This window comes from Augochlora pura, chromosome 5 (assembly GCF_028453695.1).
Source record: "Augochlora pura isolate Apur16 chromosome 5, APUR_v2.2.1, whole genome shotgun sequence".
NCBI classification, from domain to species: domain Eukaryota; kingdom Metazoa; phylum Arthropoda; class Insecta; order Hymenoptera; family Halictidae; genus Augochlora; species Augochlora pura.
This window is the reverse complement of record NC_135776.1, coordinates 21,318,625-21,343,410: the sequence shown is the minus strand read 5'-3', so window position 1 is coordinate 21,343,410 and position 24,786 is coordinate 21,318,625. Positions and strand designations below refer to the sequence as shown.

The 24,786-nt window shown below is 38.1% G+C and overlaps 2 protein-coding genes across 13 annotated transcripts; both read left to right on the top strand.

Annotated features, from left to right (window-relative positions):
* The first annotated feature begins 86 nt into the window (after positions 1–86).
* Impbeta11 (importin beta11) lies at positions 87–4,330 on the top strand. Its single transcript, XM_078181136.1, has 15 exons — positions 87–182; positions 263–376; positions 451–857; positions 936–1,349; positions 1,445–1,485; positions 1,557–1,739; positions 1,818–1,929; positions 2,003–2,223; positions 2,286–2,450; positions 2,532–2,724; positions 2,804–3,041; positions 3,110–3,206; positions 3,280–3,557; positions 3,832–3,988; positions 4,068–4,330. Exons 1-15 carry the CDS (start codon positions 124–126, stop codon positions 4,170–4,172), a joined length of 2,784 nt encoding a protein of 927 aa, XP_078037262.1. The 5' UTR covers positions 87–123; the 3' UTR covers positions 4,173–4,330.
* Positions 4,331–5,419: 1,089 nt separating this feature from the next.
* On the top strand, positions 5,420–24,786 carry Endoa (SH3 domain containing GRB2 like, endophilin-A). 12 transcript variants are annotated; one of them, XM_078180780.1, is made up of 14 exons: positions 5,420–5,679; positions 9,702–9,912; positions 10,079–10,175; positions 15,502–15,570; positions 15,908–16,124; positions 16,568–16,701; positions 16,821–16,887; positions 18,315–18,380; positions 19,085–19,170; positions 19,584–19,699; positions 19,776–19,894; positions 20,998–21,090; positions 21,568–21,683; positions 22,628–24,786. In XM_078180780.1, exons 3-14 carry the CDS (start codon positions 10,131–10,133, stop codon positions 22,745–22,747), a joined length of 1,248 nt encoding a protein of 415 aa, XP_078036906.1. In that variant the 5' UTR covers positions 5,420–5,679; positions 9,702–9,912; positions 10,079–10,130; the 3' UTR covers positions 22,748–24,786. The 12 variants fall into 12 exon arrangements, with proteins under 12 accessions (XP_078036906.1, XP_078036907.1, XP_078036908.1 ...); XM_078180781.1 differs by lacking the exon at positions 9,702–9,912 and having other exon boundaries at positions 19,596–19,699; XM_078180782.1 differs by lacking the exon at positions 9,702–9,912 and having other exon boundaries at positions 19,776–19,873.

The following is a 24,786-nucleotide window of genomic DNA, read 5'->3' as shown; positions in this document are numbered from 1 at the left end:
TCTTGCTGTAATATTTTTTTATATTATACATATACATATATATATATATATATATGTAGAAAAAAAAAACAATTGTTTCAGAACATATTCTCGAATCATTCCTTGACCGTTAATATTAGATGGATGGCAATTTTGTGTTTCAAAAATGGTGTTGAAAAATATTGGAGAACGACTGCACCAAAGTAAGTATAATGTTAGTTATTTAAATTACATTCGTTTCTTTCATTTTCGTTGCAAATAAAATATCTTATTCTTATTTTAGTGCAATCGCAGAGGATGAAAAAGAATTCCTTAGACAACGTTTAATATCAAATTTTGACGAACCTGTAAATCAATTAGCTGTACAATTAGCAGCTCTTATTGGTAGAATAGCAAGGTAATATTTGTTAGTCAAAATAGTTATTTCCTCTATCGGTAGAGCAAACAATTAAGTGGATTGGTGTTGTATAGATTCGATTGTCCTAAAGAATGGGGTACATTAATTCCGACAATATTGGATGTTGTGAGAGGACAAAATCCGTTGGCTCAACATCGGGCACTGTTAACATTACACCATGTTATTAAGAGTTTAGCTTCAAAATGTTTCATACTGGACAGACGATACTTCAGAATACTAACTGTTAATGTGTTCAGTTTTATTTTGAATTTATGGAACACTTATACCGAATCATTTATCATACTGGCATCAAACGGAGCAGACGCAAATCAGATACAGGAGGCTTTAGAGAAAGCTTTAATTCTATTAAGAATACTTAGAAAACTTATTCTACATGGATTTGAATCGACTGAGGTACCTCAGGAAGCTACGTTATTGTTAGAAGCAGTTTTCGAACGGGCGAAAACCTGCCTCGAGTGTCGTTAGTATATTTTATTTCTGTTTTGCTCGATCAATTGGGTAAAATTTAATTTGATTTTCATGATATCTGTAATTGCAGGAAAGACCTTAATCTCGAGGGGAATACAATTGGAAGCATGCGACAAATTTATGATTCTCTGGATCAAAGTGTTGATAGGGATCCATGAAATATATTCAAAGTTGCACATTGAACTGATACCAACCTCCATAAAGTTTTCTGTTTTTTACTGTTTTACAGAAGCCGGTCAAAATGTAGCTTTCGAGGGATTTACTATTCAATGTTTAAACTTATTAAAACGCATTGTAACGCGGCACCAATATTCCTCCTATTCAAGAAGGAAAAGGGACTCGAACTATTTGCGATTAACGAAATTGATACAAGAAAACTTTTCTCCTGAAACATTAGTCGAAATTTGTTCGAAACTTGTAACGCATTATTTCCTCTTAACTCCAGCTGATTTGGAGCTGTGGGACACAGATCCGGAACACTTCTGTAAGCATTCAACTACGTATTTATGTATGAATATTTACATATGAATATTAATATTACAATCGTTACTAATGCTTTCAAAAAAATATTGATTTCAGTTTTCGATGATGTCGGAGAAGTATCGAAATACAGCTTAAGGGTAGATGTTCAAATCATTCGCATAATCGTGTTACGTATTCAATTATTTTATAATCAATATTTTGCTTTCAGCCATGTTCGGAAACTGTGTTCACCGATTTTTTCTATCGGTTTAGAGACATTTTGGCACCGGTTTTAGTCGATCTAATGCAAAAGCATCACCAACCCGTCGATCCAAACAATCTACATGCTATTTTATTAAAAGATGCCGTATATAATGCTGTTGGATTGGCTGCTTTTTACTTGTACGATGAGGTACGCCGAAAAGACAGATGTGTTTTCGAGACTATATGTTAATTCTGTATGTGACTTGAAAGTATTTTAATAATTTAGGTGAACTTTGATCAATGGTTCTCAACCACTTTGAAAGAAGAGTTGAAGATTCGAAATAACAACTATAGAATTATTAGGAGACGAGTATGCTGGCTTATTGGACAGTGGTCGAGTAAGTAATCTCATCGTTTACTTTTTTCCTATAAAAATCTCTGTAAGATTGAAATGTTTTATTCGCATTGCAGGTATTAAACTAAGCAGAGGTCTGAGACCTATGGTCTACGAACTTATGGTCGAAGTTCTAAGTCCAGAAGAAGATTTGGGTGTTCGTTTGGCAGCTAGCGATGCCTTGAAGCTTATAATAGATGATTTTCAATTTAATCCAGAAGAATTCTCTCCTTATTTGGAACCAGCATGTACATTATTGATTTCTTTGTTGAAAGAAGTAACCGAGTGGGATACTAAGGTATGAAGATGCATTATCGATAAAATCTTGTTTTACGAATGTAATACACTGTTTATTTTTAGATGCGTGTTTTATACGTATTATCATTCATGATTGAACGTGTGGGCAGCGAAATAAACCCATACGTTGGGGTTCTTAGTTCATATTTACCAATCCTGTGGCAACAATCCGACCAGCAGAATATGTTGAGATGTGCTATAATTACAACACTTGTACATTTAGAGAAGGTGGTTTATGTTCTACTACGACTATTTCATTGATTCTTTTTCACATTTTTACTTATATTTTAATGTCTTTATCAAAAACAGACGTTAGGTCCTGAAAGTGTTATAATACAACCGCTGGTGACAGGCGTCGTTGCGTTCAGTTGCGACGTTAATCAGAGTGACCATGTTTATTTGTTAGAGGACGGATTACGATTATGGTCGACTTTATTGGAAAATGCACCTGCACCAACACCAGATATAATGGATTTGGCTAAGAATCTATGTGCATTAATAGGTTGGTAAACATATTTCTGTATGCTTCTTGAATGACTGTTAATGTTTAGAATAGTATACGACTGTGTTATTTTTTATAGATCAATCTGGGGAAAATTTAGAATTATGTTTACACATCGTTCAAGTATACGCTATATTAAGTCCCCAAGAATTTTTAAGTCAAAGAGGTGTATTTGTGGTCGAAACTCTTCGATCAATCATAAGTGATTTGAAATCGGAAGGAGTTGTCATGGTTTTCATGGTATTCGATACGTTCATGTGTGCAGCTGCTCGACAAGGTGCAGAACTAATTAAGCCAGCTTTAGTAACTGTATTTGAGTAAGTATAGAAACGGGAGACAAAAAAATATAACAAATGAATTATATTAAATTATTCAATTTTTTTAGAAACGTGTGCAAGGAACAGGACTCTATACAAGTGATTATTATATGCCTACTAATTGTGGCAAGAGTTTTGTGGTTTTATAAAGATATTTTTATACAGGTACGAAAACCTTTTTATGCTTAATATTAGGGTTCAAAATACATTAACTGTAAATGACGAAATCGTTAATTAGGTAATAAGCGAGCTAGCCAGAAAGATAGGCGGAAACGAAACGAGCGAGGAGGAAGTTATTGGGAAGATTATACATGTATGGGTTATTCAAATGCCAGTCGTCTTCCAGCCAGAGAGACGTAAATTATTAGCTCTTGCACTTTGTTCACTTCTTGGAGCTAATAGTCCACCAAGTGTACTTGAATGCTTCCCACTAATAATATCGAATATTGTCGAGACCCTTAATGATATATCCAAATTTGACAACTTGGAATATGACTGCATTGGATCCGCCATTGAGTAAGTTGGTCATACTAAACATATAATTATACAGGGCGTCGTCTCAATAGGAACTATGGTCGGCAACAATTTGTTCCCCGATCGTAAGTCGATATTGTTCTATTTCTTCGTACCGTGTATTTTTGAAAATATTGAGGAGACCAACGAGTTTCTTCAATACCAGTGCATTTTTTTAAAGGCTGTATTATAGATAATTAAATTGTAATAAACATTTGATTAACTCACCTTGTATAGTCAGTATGTTACAAGAGTGAAATATTATTTAATTTCTTAGGTCATTAACTATTGGCGGACAACCTGATGAAGAGGATAACAGTGATTACGTGAGTGAACATGAGGACTACGGTAATGAACATGAACAGCGAAAAAGACGATTAGTTCGCACGGATGTCATCACTACAATATCATTAAAAGATACACTACAAAACCAAGTATAATGAAAGCTTTGTTTCAATTAACAATTATGTCATTTCATCATACGTGTATTTACACATTACATTTCTATTTCAGCTACTTACATTAAGAGGCATAGTTGGAGAGAACCAGTTTAATCAGATGATGTCAACTCTTGATCCAGCAATAGATAAACAACTGAAATTTTATATATCTCTATGAAAGTGGAGTAGGTCGAACTGAGAAAAAAGAAAGGACGAATCAATTCAGTCAAACGCTATACTAAGTGTAAAAAAAAAACTTTACAGCGATCCACACTGTAAAACGGCACTATTTTATTGTATAATATTAGCTGTTTCACTGTACTAATAATGTTGATAATAAAAGAAAAAAAGAAAGAAAACTAATGTCATTTCAAACTCATTTTTTATTAGTGAAAATTGTTTTGAACATTTACGAGTAGCAATAGCTTTATGAATCCTATTGATATTAGAGGCTCGTACGTGTACTACTTTTATATATACGGTTCTGTAATAGTAAATGACATAACATTTATATTATATTACATAATATATACTGCAAAAAATTAGTAACAACTTACACAAATTGTAATATGAAAATGTAACTTCATGAGGTTAAGCAAAGTAAGAGTATGTAGATATTTTGTTGATTGAGTTAATGAGTAATCAATATAAGGGATTATAACAAATATGTATACATAGAGTAGATGATTTATAATTGGTTATCATTCTCTTCGTTATTTTTTTAATTTGGATGCAGATTTCTATATTATCAACAATGCATATATTAGTTCTCTATTGTAGTGATTTAGTTATTAACAATGTTAATTATTAAAATTAACATCATTGACCGTATAACATCTTGGTAATGTGTAAACTCTTTTGAGAAGCTCCACTCTATGAAGTCTCTTTAAAATGAATGCAAACAAATACTTTTAGACTCTGTAGAGTCTAAATTGAATTTTATAAAGTTTTAGAGTAAAAACTAATTTCGGTTACTGTAAATTACAAACCAGCTAATTAGTTGAAATGATTTTATTTATATTATAACATTAAAACCAAATTTAATTCATTGAGATTAATTTAAGAAGGACTGTTCTTATAGAGATATGAACTCTCTATTTTGTGCATAAGATTATAATGTTTTATTTACAACAGAAATAAAACAGTGTTTTTTACTTCTGTACATTAATTTGTACATTTTCTATTATTTCTTAATTATTTCCAAACATTCCTTTCATTATGTTATGAAAAGTTTTGATATTTTTATAAGAAACAGTGTTTTGCTTATGCTCACTTAATCCACCGTGGTGTTAAATTAAGCGTTTTTTATGTGCCGTTTCCAGTAAATTCAAATGCACATTATGAGTATTCAAATTAGCCGCCATAACAAATAGTTGGGAGAGCTATCTATCGTCGTGAATGAAAACTCCAAACAGCTGTCGTCTGTGTCAAACCCGTGGCAGGGGGTTAGCTTGATTCTTCTCCGAAATATTGTGCCGTTCTCACTAAATTTGAGTGCGGTGGGTGCATCAACGGAAACTACAATTTGTTTTTCCGCTTCTGAGCGTTGTACTTAATTTATCGGACAGAAAAATGTTTGGGTTAGTTCGTTTTTAATCGATTGGTGCTATATGAGTAAGTCTGATTGATTAGTTGGTACACTTGACTTGGATGCTCGTCGATTTTTCGATTGTCCCATATACACGGTAAGCAAATATATTTGTTTTAATATTAGAACAGCAAAACGAACAAAAAATTGAAACAAACATCGGAACAACGCTATGGTGATTGTTGTATATGGTACAGAGATTGTATTTGCGATTGGTCGTACGTTATTGCTACTTACAGTGTAATTTCAAATTTTGGTGCATCGATGTACAAACGGAGCGTGTATAATTTATTCAAAGAAATTATCACTTTTATCGCACAGCCTGTGTGGGTCTCTCGTGGAACTTTGTTTGTTGATTTGTTACGTGCAATCGGGACACGCGCGTTGCGGGATCATTTATATGTCGTTAATAACAGTTTAATTGAGAGTAATTTAATATTCGTCGATGACCGCAATTATGAAATCGTAATGTCCACGGACAATTTGTAGATTGTCGGGGTTTTTGCACGATGTAGAAAAAAAAAGGGTATTGTTTAGTTCATTCGTCCAATTCGAAATCTATATCCATTGTGCATCTGAATTTACGACCTTATTGAATTTACTTCTTTATCTAATTAAGGCATATGTCGTTCATGTTCTCATTGCTCAGCCGTTCCCATTTCTTTCATTTTTTCGCATCGATCAATATTTCAGAGCATTATATTTCTCTTTTCATGCTCGTAATAATTTTAAAACGAACCTGTTCCTGGTGGTCTCAAATCAATAGTAATAAATAAAAAGAACTAGGTTAACAGGGGAACCAACCTATTTTGATAGCAGAACAACATTATCGACTGATAATATCAAGAGAAATTCCGAATAACTAGAGATACCTCGATGAAAAACGTGAAAACAAGAAGAGCTCTGCTGCCTATAATTATAAATATAATTTTCTCTCGTTAGAATATCGGTAGTAATGACTTTCGTCCTTTTAGTCAATTGACGGTCTCCTACTAGCGTATCATATATTTTTAGAAATATTTTCACGGAGCGTGGGAGTCGATCCTGTAGCGGATGTACACTCAGAAGCATAGGGGGCGTACAAAACGACAACATGATATCGGATGATAGTAACATCATGACTAAAGATGCTTGGCTACAACCGAAAACGCCGAGCGAACTGTTTCGCAAGTCGTTGGGTTCAGCAATTATTTTTTCAGCTAGTGAACGTTCGTGTTATACACTTGTATACGTAGTATAATCATTCTTCACGATTTTATTATTACCACGCGACTTAACACTAAACCTACCGAGCTCGATATGACCAATTTCACATTTTGCATTTTACAATTGTTGAAATTATCAGACTTTTTCATACGCAATGATTGAGTACGTTTCTTAATTCAAGCACTCATTGGAATAAAAATGTGGAAAATCTAAATAAATTCAGTCTGATCATTTTCACAAAATAACACATGTTCGTTACTTTCAATGTTCTGTAGGTTTAGTGTTAAATTTATAACGCATTCTCTTTTTTCGGGAGTGTTCAACCGGTTATCGTTCACCAGGGGTATGTCATGTATCTAAAATTAAAATAGATCAATATCAAATAGAATTACACGTAATTCTACAAAATTTTACATAAATATTTCACGTACCAGTTGTTGTATATCTTTCAAAAATATAATTCACAGCCGAGAATTTTTCAATTACATTTCTTAACGCATTAGCAAGTTTGTATTCTTTCCTTCCAAGATATTCTTCCTATTTTCAAGATGTGCAATAGATTGCAGTTCATAGGGGTTCCAAATTCCATGAGTTAGTTTTTAAAGATTTATTCTGCAGCCGAAGACTTTCCAATACGTTTCCAAGAATACTAACAATTTCAATTGTTCACCAACTAATCAGTTTCCACTAATGCAATTTTGTAATTTATTTTGAGGTCATTTTCTAACTCTAGATTTTTCTTTAGCACTGCTTTTATTTTATGATTATTGTGGTAATAGAAGTCAAAGAAGTGTAATCTAGTTATTGGAATTGCCTAGTTTTTTTATTATAAAAAGCATAACGTTCACCATCGACCACATCGAAAGAGAGATAAAGTCGGAAAAATATTGTACCATCAACTTGACCTGAAATTCCACGTTTCCACTGAAACGGCGACAGCACGCAGTCGTAAACAATCCAAGAAAACTATCGATCCGTCGTGAACGGTTTGTCAAAAGTTTCATCGAATACGTTCGTGTCCAAGAAAAATTCTGCGTACTTAAGCGGATTAATATATATCTTCCTTGAAAAGCTACACAGAATTGATTTCTGGGTTCCATTCTTCGCGTTCAACTGTACCGTTTTATTCGCCCCTCCTGTGCTCCCTCATCGAATTTTCTCTGGCAAGCCAACGTGGTTGTTCCGAGTCGGATGTCCTACAGACGGCTTCGAAGAACAACCGGGTAATTGCGGGTACTCTTGTTGAGCTACAATTGTCCCGAAACAATAGATTTGGTCGGGAATCGGCGTTGACTATCCTGTGTAAGCATCTTCGTCGCATCCCTATCTCTCCATGAAAGATTTAGCCCGGTGTTTCCTCGACCAGTGCTTACAAATTTTGCGGCGGGGGTTAGATTTTTGCAATGGCGAGGATGCCAACAACGGTTGAGCAGGCAAGGTATTACCAAGTACACAATTAGGTGTCGCCGCGGCAGCGTGGGCGTAGGGGAGATGTGTCGGAATAAAAAAATAGAGGAGAAGTAGCAGGGAGAACATTCTGTGTCGGTGGGCCGAAGAAAGCGTGCCGAGAACAGGTACGGAGAAAGGGAACGATGACAGGGAAGAAGGGAAAGTGGAGGGACCGCTCGCGAAAGTAAAGGGTGAGAGGGATGAGGCGAGGAGGCTGCCCAGAACGTGGGTGACAGGCCGACGAGAGAGGGTGTGGGAAGACTGACGGAAAAGATTGAATCGAGAGGAGAGGCAGAAGGAAGTGGTCTGAGGAGCAAGAAGGAAAGGAAGAAAGGAGGAGGAGAGAAAGAGGGTCGTGTCGGGGGGAAAGAGAGTGGGAAGCGGGGGTAGTGGGGGAGCGAAGGGCTAGATGGTGGGAGAGCGAGATAGAGATAGAGAGAGAGAGAGAGAGAGAGAGGGAGAGGGGCAGAAAGGCTGACTCGTAGCCGGGTATCGATCGTCAGCTAGAAAACTACCCCTTGGAGGACGAGGCGCAGTGTGCAACACCGACGACCTACGAGTCTGTGATGTTCGGGGTGCTCGTGGTCCACGCGGTTCTGTAGACGGTCTAAAGTATCACCGAGCACCCTAATCGCTAGTATCCTCTCTGGACGAGTGTCGGCATCTTCGGCGAACCGGAAGACACATTGCAAGAGTGTCGTGAATCCTGCACGAGGTGAGAACTCGGCTGCTGCTCCGGCTCGCATCACCGTCGGGGCCGATTTAAGGACCCTGCTCTATCATAGTCGTTTTTATCAGAAGTCGAACAAAGTGCTGTACAATTCATAGTAACCCATATATGTCCGTAGACGCGGTGTCTGTTACACAATTCGCCAGCTTCTCGTCGCTAGTGACTGAACGTTTCAAGGTGAAACCACGATCCTGGGTTACGTATCTCGCGCGTTCAATTTGAGTCGGAGCTGCCAGTTCCGCGTGTTATTGTGCCAGCGAGGATATATCTCGATCGCGGCTCGGATAACATTTATGCGACTGTTGTGTCGAATTCGCTCGTGTCACATCTCTCACCTTTTGCCCCTGGGCACTTTCTGGATCCGGTCAGTTTTTGCTACCTCTCGGATCTTTAGTATCTTCGCTCGATATTTTCCCTACTAACGTATCCCGTGAATATAAAGATCATCGGTTGACCCTTCATCCTTCCCCCGTAATCCAAATACCGACCTTTCTCCTCTGACAGCCTTCGACCAGACTGCCTCTCGAAGGGGATTCAAAAGGTGTTGTGGAAATATTATAGGTGAATCCCTTTTTTACGTGCAATGTTTGTCCTTATTTGTGCGACACGTCTCTCTAAGAAGCTCGTCGAAAGGAGGGGGGGGGGGGGGGGCACCGCGACGTAAGGTTAATTCCCCTCCCTGTCGCTCTCTCGCGCTCTCTCTTTCTTTTTGTGAAACTCTATTTTTGGGCCAGTGCGCCTATCCTGGAAAAAACGATGACTCGTTCCGGAAACAACGAGACAACCGCGTACATCTGTGCTGATGCAATTCGCGACATCATCGGCGACCCTTGCCAGCGGAGATGACCGTGCTCGTGCCGGTGTGTCTCCCGCTTGGTGTTCGCGCGACATTCGAGAAGATTACGCCATGCTTACGGCGGTGTCGGTGATCATTACATCACAAAAGTAAGTCATGATACTGGAAAACGTGATCGATCAATAACATTGAGAATCATCTGTCCGTGGACGAGCAGATTTGGCGTGCTGCCAACCGGCCAGTCATAAATTTCAACCCTTTCCTTCCTTTGTTTTCCGAAAATTCGTCTGACGACCTGTGTAAACTATGTTGCAGATCTCTCTCTCTACCTCTGACTCGTAAATAGACAGAAAAATACCGGTCCACCATGGCGTTCGCGGGGTTGAAGAAACAGATTAACAAGGCCAATCAGGTGAGCGAATACGATCCCATGTTGTTCATCGATCGGGGAAGCATGCACACACCGTCGACCCGATCGATTCTACTTCGGTTTTCTGTCGTACTTTCGAAAACAGTCAAAAGGATGATGGACAATAGATAAGATTTGAGGGTAATTGATAGAGGGTAAAAATATCTGCATCAATTATTGCAGAACATAGAAGTGAAGCAAAATTTTTATTCTTTCCGAAATAATCTTAATGAGCTGAAATTAACATATCATTCTTATTACCTTTTAATTTTTTTCACTATTATGTATTTCATCTTACAATTTTTGCTATGAATGCATAGAATCTACAATCCAGTAATCACGATTTCTATGGGACGTCATTAGACTGCGCATATTTGTGCCTTAGTATCATCCAGTGACATGTCAAATGCAGTACGATAAAGATTATCGTCGAGTTTAGCACTGCATACTGTTACTCTTTGCACTGCTACTCTTAGAGCAGGGATTGAACTGACGATCGCGTTTTTCTTTACATATGAAAGCAAGCATGAGACATTTATTTCGATATCGAACGAGCGTTATTGTTAGACTGTTAATCTTTGTACAAAATAAAAGTCAAAAAAATTCTCCCAATGCTTTTACTATTCTGTACTTCTCTTATGAATTTTCTCAATAAATGCATATAATCTGCAGTTTATTTATTGCAGAATTTGCCGCGAGTAATACATATATTGATTAAATAACTCATAAATGTATCTTTATAATCCGGGTAACCGTGAATTAAGAAAAAATTAGTTTAAAAAATTAGTTATTTTGACGTGAACCTATTGTTAAGTATTCGAATTTGCATAAACATCCATTGACCATTTTATTTCTGTTAGATTGTTCACGTGTTCCTTTGGACTCTTCTTCAATGGTCTAGTCTACGACGGCTTTCTCGTCATTTGATTCTTATGTCGAAAGAACCTTTCGGATGCGCCAACTACAAATGGAGCACGTACTTCGAGCCTCGTTGCTCGGAGAAATGAAATACTCCACCTACCTCCTGTACGGTGTTGTTTGTTCCACATTCAATAGAGTCCTGCGTCTTATGTAATTATTGAACTCGGTACAAATTGATCGTAATGCGGTGACAAGTGACAGGACCGCATTTTGAAGAGCACTAGCGGGGTTTCCAGCCGTGTATCGTAAGAAATTTTCTTTTGTAACGAACATCTCTGCCTTCGAGGAGTGCTGCGCGGCCAGCCCTATGAACAACAGCCACTAGCAATATTTAAAGCAAAATTTTGCAAATATGTGTTTATACATCGTTCCTTACGACACTATTCAATATGATCCGGAGTTATGGTAGAAAAGATATTAGAGAAATAAACAGATTCAACAGTATTTCTTCACTACTGAAACAATAAGGATATTAATTTTAAATTAATTTGTCGGTAATTGAATTTGTCGTAAAAAATGCTGTAAAAATAAATGTTTTTGAAATTTTATCTTCAAGATTACTGGTGAGCCGATATGTTCACCACAGGATTACCACCCCACAAATATTTCGGAATGTTTCTCGGTAAATACTTTCGCGGCTCCACAATCGTCGACAACGTCTTTGAACGTCCCTCTAATGTTCCTACTCGCTGACAATGAGTTATTTTTTTTGTTTTCGTATGTTGAGAAATAATTGCAAGAAAGATCCTTCTGTGACCATGTCCGTTCCACGCTTTTCTCAACCGATTACAATACAATTGCGGAGAAATTGTTACAACTGTTTTAATTACTCGCAGTGATTTTGAGAACGCATACTCGAATCGCGGAACGTGGCTGCCGCTGAACCACGGCCAATTACGGAGTCATTAATTACCAGATTTCATATCGACCGACGTTCCAGACGTTCGTCCAGCGTTCCAACTTGAGAGAACGGAGCTCTGGAGTTCGCCTTGATGCGAGTTGAGTGGAACAATTAATTCTTATTTAGGGCCGGGGCTTATTAAATTCGACCTGGGAGACGACGGTGACCCCGTCGCCGCGTCGTTTTCCGTCGAGACTTTTTCCCAAGCGCGTATAATAGCGGCCAGATTGTGCGCGGATCGATTGAAATCACTCGCTGCATCTCATCCAGGACACAATTGCCTACAATATAAAGGAATGCAAAGATTTCGAATGGCTGCCGATTCCTGTTTGACGGCGGTGGCCGGTTTAATTTAAACCAGCCTTCGTTTTTAACGAATTGCGAAACGCTACTTGAATGGTCGAGTGGTTTCAACTTGAATCATTTGAGACGATGTCTTATTCATGCCAAATTTTTACAGGGAACCGAGGTTTTATTCCCGGTACGATGTCGTTCCGGTCTTTGAGTTGTGAAAGAGCCGGCCCTTTTACTGCTCGACACATGTCACTTTTTCGATCTTCCTGGAACGATTAATTAGAATGAAAACTTACGAACACAGTCTTTCATATAATTTTCGTTTTAATCACTAGTATCTATTGCCTTGATATGAGCCACTTCGCTTCTCGAAGATGCAGGCATAATTTAGTCCTTTGATCGCGATCCTTTGATAGAATTCCCTAATTGGATCAACATTTCTTTTGCTCCTCGGAGATTGGAGACAGTTCGAGAACGTCTTCTCAATTGGCCGAGATTTCTTAGACTTTTCATTATTACGAAATCAGAGGGTTCTAGCTGCGAGACCATTTAGACTACGTCGCAAAGATTACTATTCATCTTTAAATGTATTCCCCGCTCCACTTTTATTCGGAGAACAATTTTAGACGTGTTAGTTTCCCGAACGACCACGCCAAGTGACATTTTATAGCCTAACAAATTTTTCATATCTTTTATTATCCGATTGCATTATTGAACGAGGATTATTAAACGCTACAATTCAAGTTTAAAGTATTCACAATTCAAGTTCCATTTAGATTGGCTCGATTTCTTTATTTTCAGCATCTTTTCTTCGAGACTGTGTAAATTAAGCAACAAGCACAACAGTTTATTCTCAAGTCCATTTTGTTGCATCTTTCTTCGAAAATTTCATCTACAGTCTTTCTTCCTTGTTTTTTATTGTCGAATTTTTGAATAAAACAATATTTTAAAAAAATAAATAGAACAGCATGACGAATAATGGAAGATTCGTACATAATATTTGATTAAAAGTAAATTCACTCGGATAATTATCTTAGATAAATATTTATTCGAATCAATCGGAATAATACCGAACTCTGGTGTTCGATCATGGAATGATCGAGACCTAGATTACTGATCGTTCCTACGCGACCGATACGTCACGGTTAAAAAAGTGTGTGACGGAAAACATAAGAACCATACGCATACAACTTTGCATAAATCGAGTCGAACAGTAAATGCGTGACATTGCATCTGACCGGATGTGGGTCAGATTTACTCTAGGACGACGTTTAATTGGGAATGGTCTGGGTACGGTACCTATCCTCCTGCGTGCAGTATCGTATAAGTGGGTCAACGTTAAATATGGGTCAGGGTCGTGTGGAAGCTCCGTCAAATAATCGTGTTGCTTGGCTTTTACGCTTTCCGGTTTATCACGACATATTGTTCTCTCGATTTCCAATGTTTCCGAGCTTACCGTCGATATTCGCGGCGATCATGCGGTGGTAATGCGCTGTGAATGAGAATTAATTAACCGCGCTGTTCTGGTCGTGCAAACTCACTTTCCCTTCGTCTTCAATGAAACGAATCTTACGGCAGGAACTAATCCTCGCGCGTTGCTGAATCGCTTTCCACGGAAGATCCGTGTTTTCAATATCGTGGATTTTGCATTATCAATTTTTTTTTTATTTGCACGCTATTTACAGATTATTTTAAGAAAATCGTTAAAAGTTTCGAAAATGCTACCATACGTCGGTACGATTACAGTCCACTCATATTTTAAACAGAAAAGTAACTTTCTAGGTCCTCTAGAAATTATTTCTCTATATTAGAATACATTTATTGAATCGGTAATGTGGGAAGATGCGTGTAAATTTCTGTATCGATTGCTCCTTCCGAACAAAAATATCTAAATACCGCGCCCGGAGGGCAATTAACCCTCGCACGATGAGTACAAAATATTGCCCGACGCACGATTATACAAATTCGCTTGTCCTCCCTTTTGCTAGCTTCGACACATAGATTTCTACGGAACGATGAGCGAAACATTTTCTCGGCCATTGAGGGACGCGTGAACCGAGGAAAATTGCATTTGGTCCTAGATGGCAAATGAAACCGGGTGTAAAAAGCAACTAATTGTTGCGTATGGCGAGATGAATTGTTTTCATTTGGTACTATGAGCACATAGTTTCATCCCCCCAGGGAAAACGGGCGACAGCGAAATTGCGAACAGCGAACGTCGTAGTTGTCGCCGTTGCAATCGAGCGACGATGTTCAATTGTGAGCCACGCTTCGATTGAACCACGGATTCTTTTTCGCGAATATCTCTCTCTCTCTCTCTCTCTCTTACTACGAACGGAACTTAATTTTATTATATTTCTGAGGGTAGATTGTGAAACGCCGAGAATGAACATTTTCAGAATCAGAATCGCTTGTAGAGGTTGGTCGTCGGCGAATCAAATTCTTCTCCATAAATGATGAGAAAACTGTGCTCAACTGTATTTCAGATTAAATCTTTTGTCAGCTTTTGCCTCGGTTGGCAAAATTTCAAAGGCGCATCGCTTTATATCAATCGACTGCAGATATTATTGATCCGTGGCGCCTATCCTTTCCGCCGCCGACGGTTTTCACCCCTTTCCAAACTTTCTTACCAGTATATTTCTGGCACCTGACCACTTGGTTAGCTAGCATTTAGAAGAAATCTAGTTTCGTCTTTCAGGATAATCTTGACTTACGATCAATTAACTGGCACAGGTCCGCTTTTACGCGCCCTCGAAATTCCGCGAGGTACATACTCTCCTCCGGTGACCCGACCATACCGTCTCGTTTAGGGTTGTCACGAATACTGACTCTCCAAGAAAATGAAAATAAAAGCACACGGAGTAGTGTGCTGGAACCATTTACTGTAGCCTCTGTGTATTTCCAAGCGTAATATAAATAGACTGCGAATCTTTATGTGAAGTAAAAATTGTAAAAATGTAATCTTTATAAAAACTAAACTGTAATCTTTATATGTTTTATGAAAGCCTGTAGCAAAACCTACGCGTTTAGAAAAAGTAGCTCGATAAGTTTAACTTATAGAAATTTTCGTTCGGTTTCCGTCTGATCGTGAAAGGGTTTCGTATTCACCGTCAAACCGTGAAATAATTTTTGCTCTTTGTCAATCCGTCCGGTGAACCGATTTCCTAGTGTCTGATGCAACAGTGTTAATCGAGCTATGATTCTTTTTCAAAGTACATGACAGAGAAGATGGGCGGTGCGGAAGGAACTAAGCTCGACGTGGACTTCATGGACATGGAGAGGGTGAGTACATGCGTGTTCAAGTTTTTAAGGTTTCCGCGACACGTTTAGTTACTCCGCGCTGTCGACCTTGAATCGATCCGGTTCAAGGCTCAAGGAAATTCGTTGTTAGTTTGCCGCGATATTACGCTCCGCCGTAGTTTTTTCCGCGAGCTTGATTATCTCGTTCGTAGGGAGAAACAGGGATTTTCTTGTTCGAAGAAGATAGACGAGAGAGTTAGCGAATGAGAAAGATAGATAGATGGATAGATGGATAGATAGATAAATAGATAGAGAGCGAGAGAGAGAGAGAGAAAGAGAGTGCAGGATTGAGAACAGCCCCTTGCGAATTTGATTTTAGAAAACGGATGTCACGTACGAGCTTGTTGAGGAGCTACAAATGAAAACGAAAGAGTTCCTGCAGCCGAACCCGACCGCGAGGGCAAAGATGGCGGCGGTCAAGGGCATCAGCAAGCTCAGCGGTCAAGCGAAAGCTTCGACCTATCCGCAACCGGAAGGCGTCCTCGGCGACTGCATGCTCACCTATGGCAAGAAGCTCGGAGAAGACAGTATTTTTGGTACGCAGACGCACCCTTGACAGTCTTTATCTACTACTACCACCACCCCTTCTCGGCCTTTTCTTTGAATTTCGTTTTCATTCTTCATCAGTCACTGTAACGCTTCTCCTTTTCAGTTGAGAAAGATATAATAATTAATATAATTTGAAGGAGCGTCGAAATTTATTTGCAGAATTCAATGAATTTGGCTGCAATAAGTTCATAAATTTATAAAATTTATAAAATTATAAAGATTTTTGTATAAAAAAATTAACGTTTAGAAAATTACTTAACACTAACGAGATTCTTAGATTTGAACTGTAAATTATAAAATCATCATAAGTAATGCGTCAAAGATATGGTATTTATTACTGGTCCCGTAAAACTCGGTCGGAAGTCCTCCAGTTCTTGGATGCATAAATACACGTTTTCACCCATCTCTGTCTTTTCTAATTCCCGCGCAGCTCAGGCCCTGATCGAGATGGGCGAGGCTATGAAGCAGATGGCAGACGTGAAGTATTCGCTGGACGACAATATTAAGCAAAACTTCCTCGAGCCTCTACACCACTTGCAAACCAAAGATCTGAAGGAAGTGATGGTAAAACGACGGTGTTTATTGGAAAAGTTTGTTCGGTCGCAGATGCGTTTGAACAACATCAAGCTTCCCGCGTTGTGTACCAGTTGTTGAACGGCCGGAACTCTCACCTTTTGTTTCAGCACCACCGGAAAAAACTTCAGGGACGAAGGCTCGACTTCGATTGCAAGCGAAGACGCCAAGCGAAAGGTACACTCATCGCCTCGTGTGTTCACACTTTATCTACGCGTATCTTTATTGATTTATTTAAGCAGCACACGTCAGGGCTGTCGCCATGTGCGGCCATTTGACACGAAAACTTGGCGCGTTTGCAATTATAATTCGCATTTCTCGATAAACGATACCTTAGACCGGTCCAGACTGGTGAGCATCGCGCGAATAATCCAGCTAGCACTACGATTAGGTGTGCGTTCTTAAGACGTATCGTCGAACACCGATTCTAGCTGATGACAAGTCGTTCAAGAGCTGCTTCCCATGTGTACTGAGATCATTACATTAGGAAGGTTTCATCTTTTCATCTCTAAACAATTTGTTTCCGTACATATATTTGCAACCATTCTGTACAAAGTACGGTTGGTAGAACAGTTTCAACAACTTCTATGAAATCATTGCAAAGAGGAGGTTTCATCCTACATATTTATGATGCTTTGATTTGATTTAAATTATGATTTTACATTAAAAATGTAGGTTGATTTTGAAGTGTTCAACCAAAATTGTAACTGATCAATAGGATACAAATTCAACTACAACATTTTTTAATGCTGAAGGTTAGCATAAACTAGACTAGAAATTATTAATGTTTGCAAGTATATATATATATATTTTTTTTTTTTCTATTTAAAAGTTATGAGAACACTACAGTAATTACCGTCTAATGATATGAGAAATGAGAATCATTGTCACATGTTCTAGAAAAATGAAGTTATCGGCATTTAGCGGAAGGAGTTGAGAAAATGAAATACCATTAAATATTAACATACTTTTGAACAACATTTCCGCGCATTACTCTAAAATACAAAATTTATGAGACATACAGATACAGACTGACATAAATAGGCAAATACTTTTGTAATTCCTACGCGGTAGCAATAATGATAGGAATTCTCATTAGCTGGATTCGGTGTTGGACACACCGTTGTGCCGTCTTCAATGTACCATTGCAGTCAAGGCTGTGGCGAGTAAACTGTTGAACCAGGAAATTCTTTTACTCTTTTTCTCGTTTCAACGTCCTTTGAATTGTTGCGCCCAGAGGAGCACAACCTTTTCCATCGATTGTCGGCACAGCCCTGGTTGCATTTCTTAAGGGGTCAACACGATCTAACAAATTCCAACGTTATACGACAATTTAGATAACGATGCTTGTGTTCGAAGGTGCGTTTCTCGTGCCTTTCAGTCTGAGAAAAGGCTAAACCATTCCACTATAAATACACAGCACTCGCATGTACTGCCGCATGTGCACGTTCTGATCGTAATTGTTAACAGTTGCACACCGAATTTTCGATTATCAACAACGGCGAGGCCTATCGGGACCTAGCCGTTTCATTCTACCTTACATTTTAACAAATTGGAGGAACTTTGATTTTTGTTTCTTTGACGCACTCTTGATCACTAAGCAGCAGGAAAAAGATCCTCCAGTCCACATTGTGGAAGCCCGGTAAAGACTTCTTCGTCACCGTACACTGGTATGTGGTACCTTCATGAGTACCCACTGAATTTACAGTGTCGTAGGATTTCGGGCTTTGATACTTAAAAACACTTAGATATGTATATGTACTTTGTGGTATCTCTATGTAAATACACAGCACTGTTAGATAAACTCTCTACACATCATCTGGTTCAAATGATCTCGAAAAGAACATTGTGGGAAGGTAATTAGGATTGCCAGACGTCCAGGATTTTTAAGTTTCTGTAAAAGTTGAAACTGATTAGGATTGAGAATATTTACAGTAAAGTTAACTTTGTCGACTGTAGTTAATGTTTCACGAGGTGTCCCTGATAATTTCTCTTAAAACATGGTAACCCTAGCTATGTATAGACATATCCACAAGAATATACAAGGTGGTTCTCAAGAATATTTTTCACAGAAAAGTGTAGTAACATCGAATGAATGGCATCGTATATGCAACAATGGACCATCTTGTACATTGTACTGAAGTATCTGCGAGTGCACCGAGTGCAATATCTGGCAAATCTCCTGAGTTAACCTCGGTATTTGCACACGCCTGCGTTAGAAAGCAAGAGTACTGTTTAGTGTACTGTTCCGCTTTCTTGTTCTTTCTCCTTTTTCGTATCTTGCGTATCAGTCCTAGGCAATTTTGCAACCCCGTAGTGCAATTTTTAATATCTTTGCTGGCGCAAATTTTGCGAACAGGATCTCACGTTTCAGACGATGAGATACGCCAGGCCGAAGAGAAGTTTGCGGAGAGTCTGCATCTGGCGCAGTTGGGCATGTTCAATCTGTTGGAGAACGATGTAAGTTGTGTTCTTGTGTTGAGCTCCTATCTATGATGGCTGGACCCATTCTAATCCAGTTCAAGAGATCTGTTTATCTTCTGACAGCTAAGTTAATACTTCACTTATCGGGAATATCACTGTAGGATACTTAGGTGTTGTGTTGTCTAAAGAACAGCTCAAAATGATTCTAGATCAGCTAACAAACTCAGGCACCATTGGCGATGTCTCCAATAGAAACTTAATTTTACTTCGTAGACCAATTTTAAGGGAGTCACATGTGGGTCTATCAAAAATTTGTTGTAAAATCCTTAACAGTGAATCATGGTGGCTAAGAAAAGTCAAAGATTTTAGTTGATAAACGAGGATTAGAGAAGATTAGATTGGGCTTGGTTATCATTGTCCGTAATTACGAGAAAATACAACTTGAATAGTGTCTTATACAGGTAGAACAAGTGGCACAACTGGCAACATTCAGCGAGGCGCTCTTGGACTACCACCAACAGTGTACTGAAGTCCTGAGAGCACTGACAGAGACGCTTCTCGAGAAGTATGTATCTGTGATACAGCTTTCAAAAACAGCAATTGGATTTTTTTTCTAATGACTCGTCTGATGGGAATTGCAGGAAGGACGAGGCAGCAAACAAACCAAAATTGGAGTTTGTGCCGAAGACTCTAGCCGACCTGCATGTCGATGCAATGCCTATATCAGATGCCATGAACGGTGGGAACTTCTCCCTTCACGGTAAAACAGATCTTACACTTACACGCATACAAAGGCGGCGATACTTTCGGGTGGATTGGCTGTTTGTCTCTTATCTTCTCTGTCATGCAAAGATTCTACATGTCCTATAGCTACATACTCTGGCTATACATATACTATGATACATTGTTGTATTTCTCCTCGTTGGTTCTTTCTCCTCACTTATTCTGTCTGTTGTCGGATGGTCATTGAACTTTACTGTATCTTCGCACCCAAAGGAACATTTTACATGCACACATGGTGTATGAAAATCTGGATAATGTTATCATGATGTTGCAGGTTGGAGCGTTGACCAATCAAGGTTATAGTGTGGAATTAAGGAAGTCATTTTGTGTCACCTTATTTTTCAAATATCGAGAAGATTATGCGAATGTTTTGTTCGCTAAATTGCAGGATGAAGTTTTCTATTACTATACTGAAGATTTTTATGTTACCTTGTATTTTCGTGTGTTATTCTGTGAAAGTCAGAGTGAAGTCAATATTTCTTTTGTGATTTTTTGATGCACTGCTTCCTCTATTAGACAAGAAAAGAGAAAGGTAGATAAGGTTCATAACTATTGTATCGTTAGCATTCTCAGCATAATTGTAGCTGTTTCTTCAAGTGAAAGGTGATAGAAAATGAACTTCAAGATTTTTGTGTAATTTATTTTACAACGTCAGGAATAAGAGAAACGTATCAGATAATCCTAAAAGTAATTGCGAATTTCCAGTAATATTTTTGGACGTTGTAATCACGACTACAGTAAATTCACATCAATTGTCTTTCAGCTTGTAAACAAAAAGGATCATTTTGGAGAGAAAAGATTATTCGAGCCACGTAGCTCGTTTTTATAGTCGCCGATTGTTAATATCTATAGAAAAGAGTCACGGGGCTTGAATAGTCATACCTCCTCTTTTCAAATTGTCCCTACTTGTTCGGTGAGGGACAATTGAAAAGAACTTACTGTATTATCTTGCGGGACAACCTGATGCATTTAGCTACATCATTTTGTATAACATTTACCAACACTTCTCCACACACTCTTCCTCTGTACTGCGCGTATACTCTCGCATACTTGAATGTCTGTCCTTTTGACACGATTTAGGGTCAAGTCGAGCCGGGTCTCCAGTCCCTGGGGACGGGAAGCGCTCACAGCTCGAGCTATTTCCGGCCGGAAACCCGCCACAATCTGCCAATGGTAAATTTTGCATGGGCTTGGACTTCTCTCGGCATAATTAATCGATTACAATTTTCCTCGCTTTTGGTGGCACTACAACAAAATGGGCTAGAGAATAACTCCTGTCTCATTTTTATTTTTCTGTACCATCGCTTAGCGCACGCATATTTGCTCAGTGACCGTACTATCTTCCGTTTCCACTAACTATCGTACTTGTATATTACTTTAATTTGTTTTACAGATGAATTTCAAGTATTATTTTATATCGAAGGATTGTCATTTGTTTTTCTTTTATTGTTCTTCATTGTACGGCCTCTGATGCGATGTATCATGTAAAGACGTTTCATTGCTGAAACAAGTAGTTATTGTAACAATATATATATTTATATATATATTTCAGATAGAGGCAGTAATATTATCGTAGTATATATTATATATAAATATTTAGAGACAATATTTTTGTTTCTCTGAGACAATGGAAGCTGGTCTATTTTGCAGCTTCTCCTTTGCCATCTCCGAGCAAATCACCGGCAAGAACTCCTATGCAAAGACAACCTTGCTGCACAGCTCTGTACGACTTCGAACCAGAAAATTCAGGGGAGCTCGGGTTCAAAGTAAATATAATAGTTTATTAAGAATAACAATAACATCATTGGAATTATAAATACTTTGACTGCTGCTACACTTGAACAGGCGAGGCCTTAGCATTTAAAGCCACTATTAAGATTAAAATAAAAACTGTCGATAGTTGAAACTAACCAAGGTGCATCAACTCATAAAACTAACAAAATATAGAGAAGATACAAAAATTGCAATCTGTCATTTTGACTGGTTCAGGAATTATAATGCTAAAATAAATTCCAGACTTTTAGGTCTGTGATTATTTTAAGATCACACAGTATTGTATACTTTCAAATCATTTTGAAAGTAATCTGAAGGGAAATATTCACTATTAGCTCATTTATTAGTTCAGCGTGTTAACGGTGCTAATACTGACTAAAATTAGAGAATTATGTTTCGCCTGTACAATTTACTTAATGATAATTCTAGCTGGCAGTCAAAGTGTTGTATTACTCAGGATTATTTAATTTGAGTATCGTAACGTTAGATGAACATAAAACATAAATTGTTTAAGATTTGCCTAGTTTCTTCAAAGCTTCTTCGTGACATTCGTTATGACCAAAAAAGAATTTAATGGGCGCTTAATCCTATGAAGAAAAAATATAAATTGGGTTTTAAGGTTACGTGAAATAACATTAAAATTGCCATTAATGAAATTAAATAATAATTACATAGAAATGTAATGAAGACTTGTGTTAAGTTAGATACACCAATAATACTATGTTCTACAGTTAATGTTTTTATTGAACAAATTGTTTAAATTGAACAAATCTCAAACAGTTTGTTTCTTACTTTAATTTAAAGTAGCATTCATTTGGATGACCCTACATTATAGTTAACAGATGGAAAAATATGAAAGAGTTAACAGTTTATTTACGTAGCTATAGCGGTTCCAGTAAATGGAGCATTATTCAACCGACAAACTATGTGTTTCCAGGAGAACGATACGATCACTCTGATTCAAAAAATCGACGAGAACTGGTACGAGGGCAGCCTGAATGGTCGCACAGGTTTCTTCCCAGTAACTTATGTGCAAGTCGTAGTGCCATTACCTTAAGAGAACATGCTACGCCCCGAAAACCAAAGACCCTGCATTCGTTCACCAGCGTCTACCATGAGAAAAGTTATCTTAACGCCTCCAGTTAGCCTAACTCTCTCCATCTCTCTATTAAAAACTTCTCTATTGTCATTTACGTTTTATGGTCTCAAGGCTTATTCGTATATGGCAGATTTCAAAGGTTTTCTCTTTCTCGTTTCGATTGTTTTTTCCATTTTCTCTCTCTCTCTCTCTCTCTCTATCTCTCTCTCTCTCTCTCTCTCTCTCTCTCTCTCTGTCTCTCACTATTTCTATCTCTATCTCTATCGTCCCAGAAATAGCTGTATACGCATGTTAATGTATATATATATATATAATGTTATAGTGTCTTTTATCGACGTAAGGACCCTCGCGCGCGCGCATACATAATACAGACAGATATGCACACGTGTACCAGCAGAGGACAGACAAACAGACAGACCACACACAAATAGATATGTACACACAGAGTATACATCGGACACTGATATATACCGAGAGACACTAAAGTACCTACGATGGCAGTCCACTGTCAAACGGCGGCTCATTTTTCACGTTCGATGTCGTCTCATAGTCATGATGTAACATTCTCGTTAGTTTTGTCACCAAAGGTTCAATTGCACAAAGATATCAGACCGCCAAGACTGCATTGAAATCCGAGTAGAGCAAGAACATTTCGAATACTCTTGTACCATCGAGCATGTAGAGTTTCATCATTCGTTTCGATAGTCTATTTTTTGGGTTTATCATCGATCAAATGTTCTTTTATCATTTCTTTGGATCGGTGCCCGCACTAATCGCCATATTTTCGTAGAATTTCGTTTACGTTCAAAAGAAACGAATCCTTCGAATCGTGGAGTGCGTTTTCTTTTATTGATTCGCTGGTAGAGAATACGTTTATTAGTTGATAGTGTATTCGTTCCTTCATTCCCCCGGTAGTCTTAACGTTTAGCCTTCTCTATTTCGTTGAATTATTTCGATTGACACTGAGTTCAGAATCAGTTTAATTCAAGCGATCTTCAAACGTGGCGGCGAATCTCTTCCACGAAGTCGAAGCAGACAACGAACAGCTAGATCCCCTGATTTGGTTCATTCACAGTTGGCTCATTGATATCGCCGCAATATCACGCCCAATAAGTATCGCGTCGGAGACCGTACGTCTCGTTAAATCATTCGTAGACCATAAGCTTGATCACTTAGTGCCGGTCACGAGATCCGTTTCGATGAAGTTAGCGCGATCATCTTGTTATACCTCCTCATGACCACCACCCCGAACCTTTGAATGATCGCACGCTGAAGCAGTCAAGAATCTTTGTCGGAATTAGGATATTAGTATTTGTTCGTTCGTTCGTTCGTTCGTTCGTTCCCCTTCATTGACTTTGTACGAGAGTTCAACCGCCAGAACAATGAAAGTAATTAAGGAAATTGGTTATTTGTTGCCACATGGATTTTAGGTAAATCTTCAACAAATATTTGCTAAGCATAATATAGTAATGTTAGCAAATATTTGTTTTACTTAACTAATAATAATTAAATATAATTATTAAATAATAAATGATATAAATATAATAATTAAATAATATTTGTTTTACTTAACTAATAATACACAATGGATCGCGAAAGTCGGCGAACAAATTGGGAGAATAGGACTTGCAAAGGAAGGCAACTTTACGACGATCACAGCACTTCGGAACTTTCGCAACTTTCCGGATCACCTTGCGATTATGTATACAACGGTAGCAATACTTTTAGTAGCAACGATCCGTGAACTAAGAATTTCCTGAAACGTAGGTTCTTCGAACATGCGCTGAGGAAAAATATTTTTCATCAAATATATTTTTGCAGTGCCACGTGACTCATAGTCGATAAATTGTTCGATAACTTTGCAACAGTTTCGAGATTAATTACGCCGTCAGTTTTCCTTGGTTCGCCCTTCACACGTGTATAGATCTATATGCATGTGTTTGTGTGCATATATATATATGGCACTGCAAAAATATATTTGATGAAAAATATTTTTA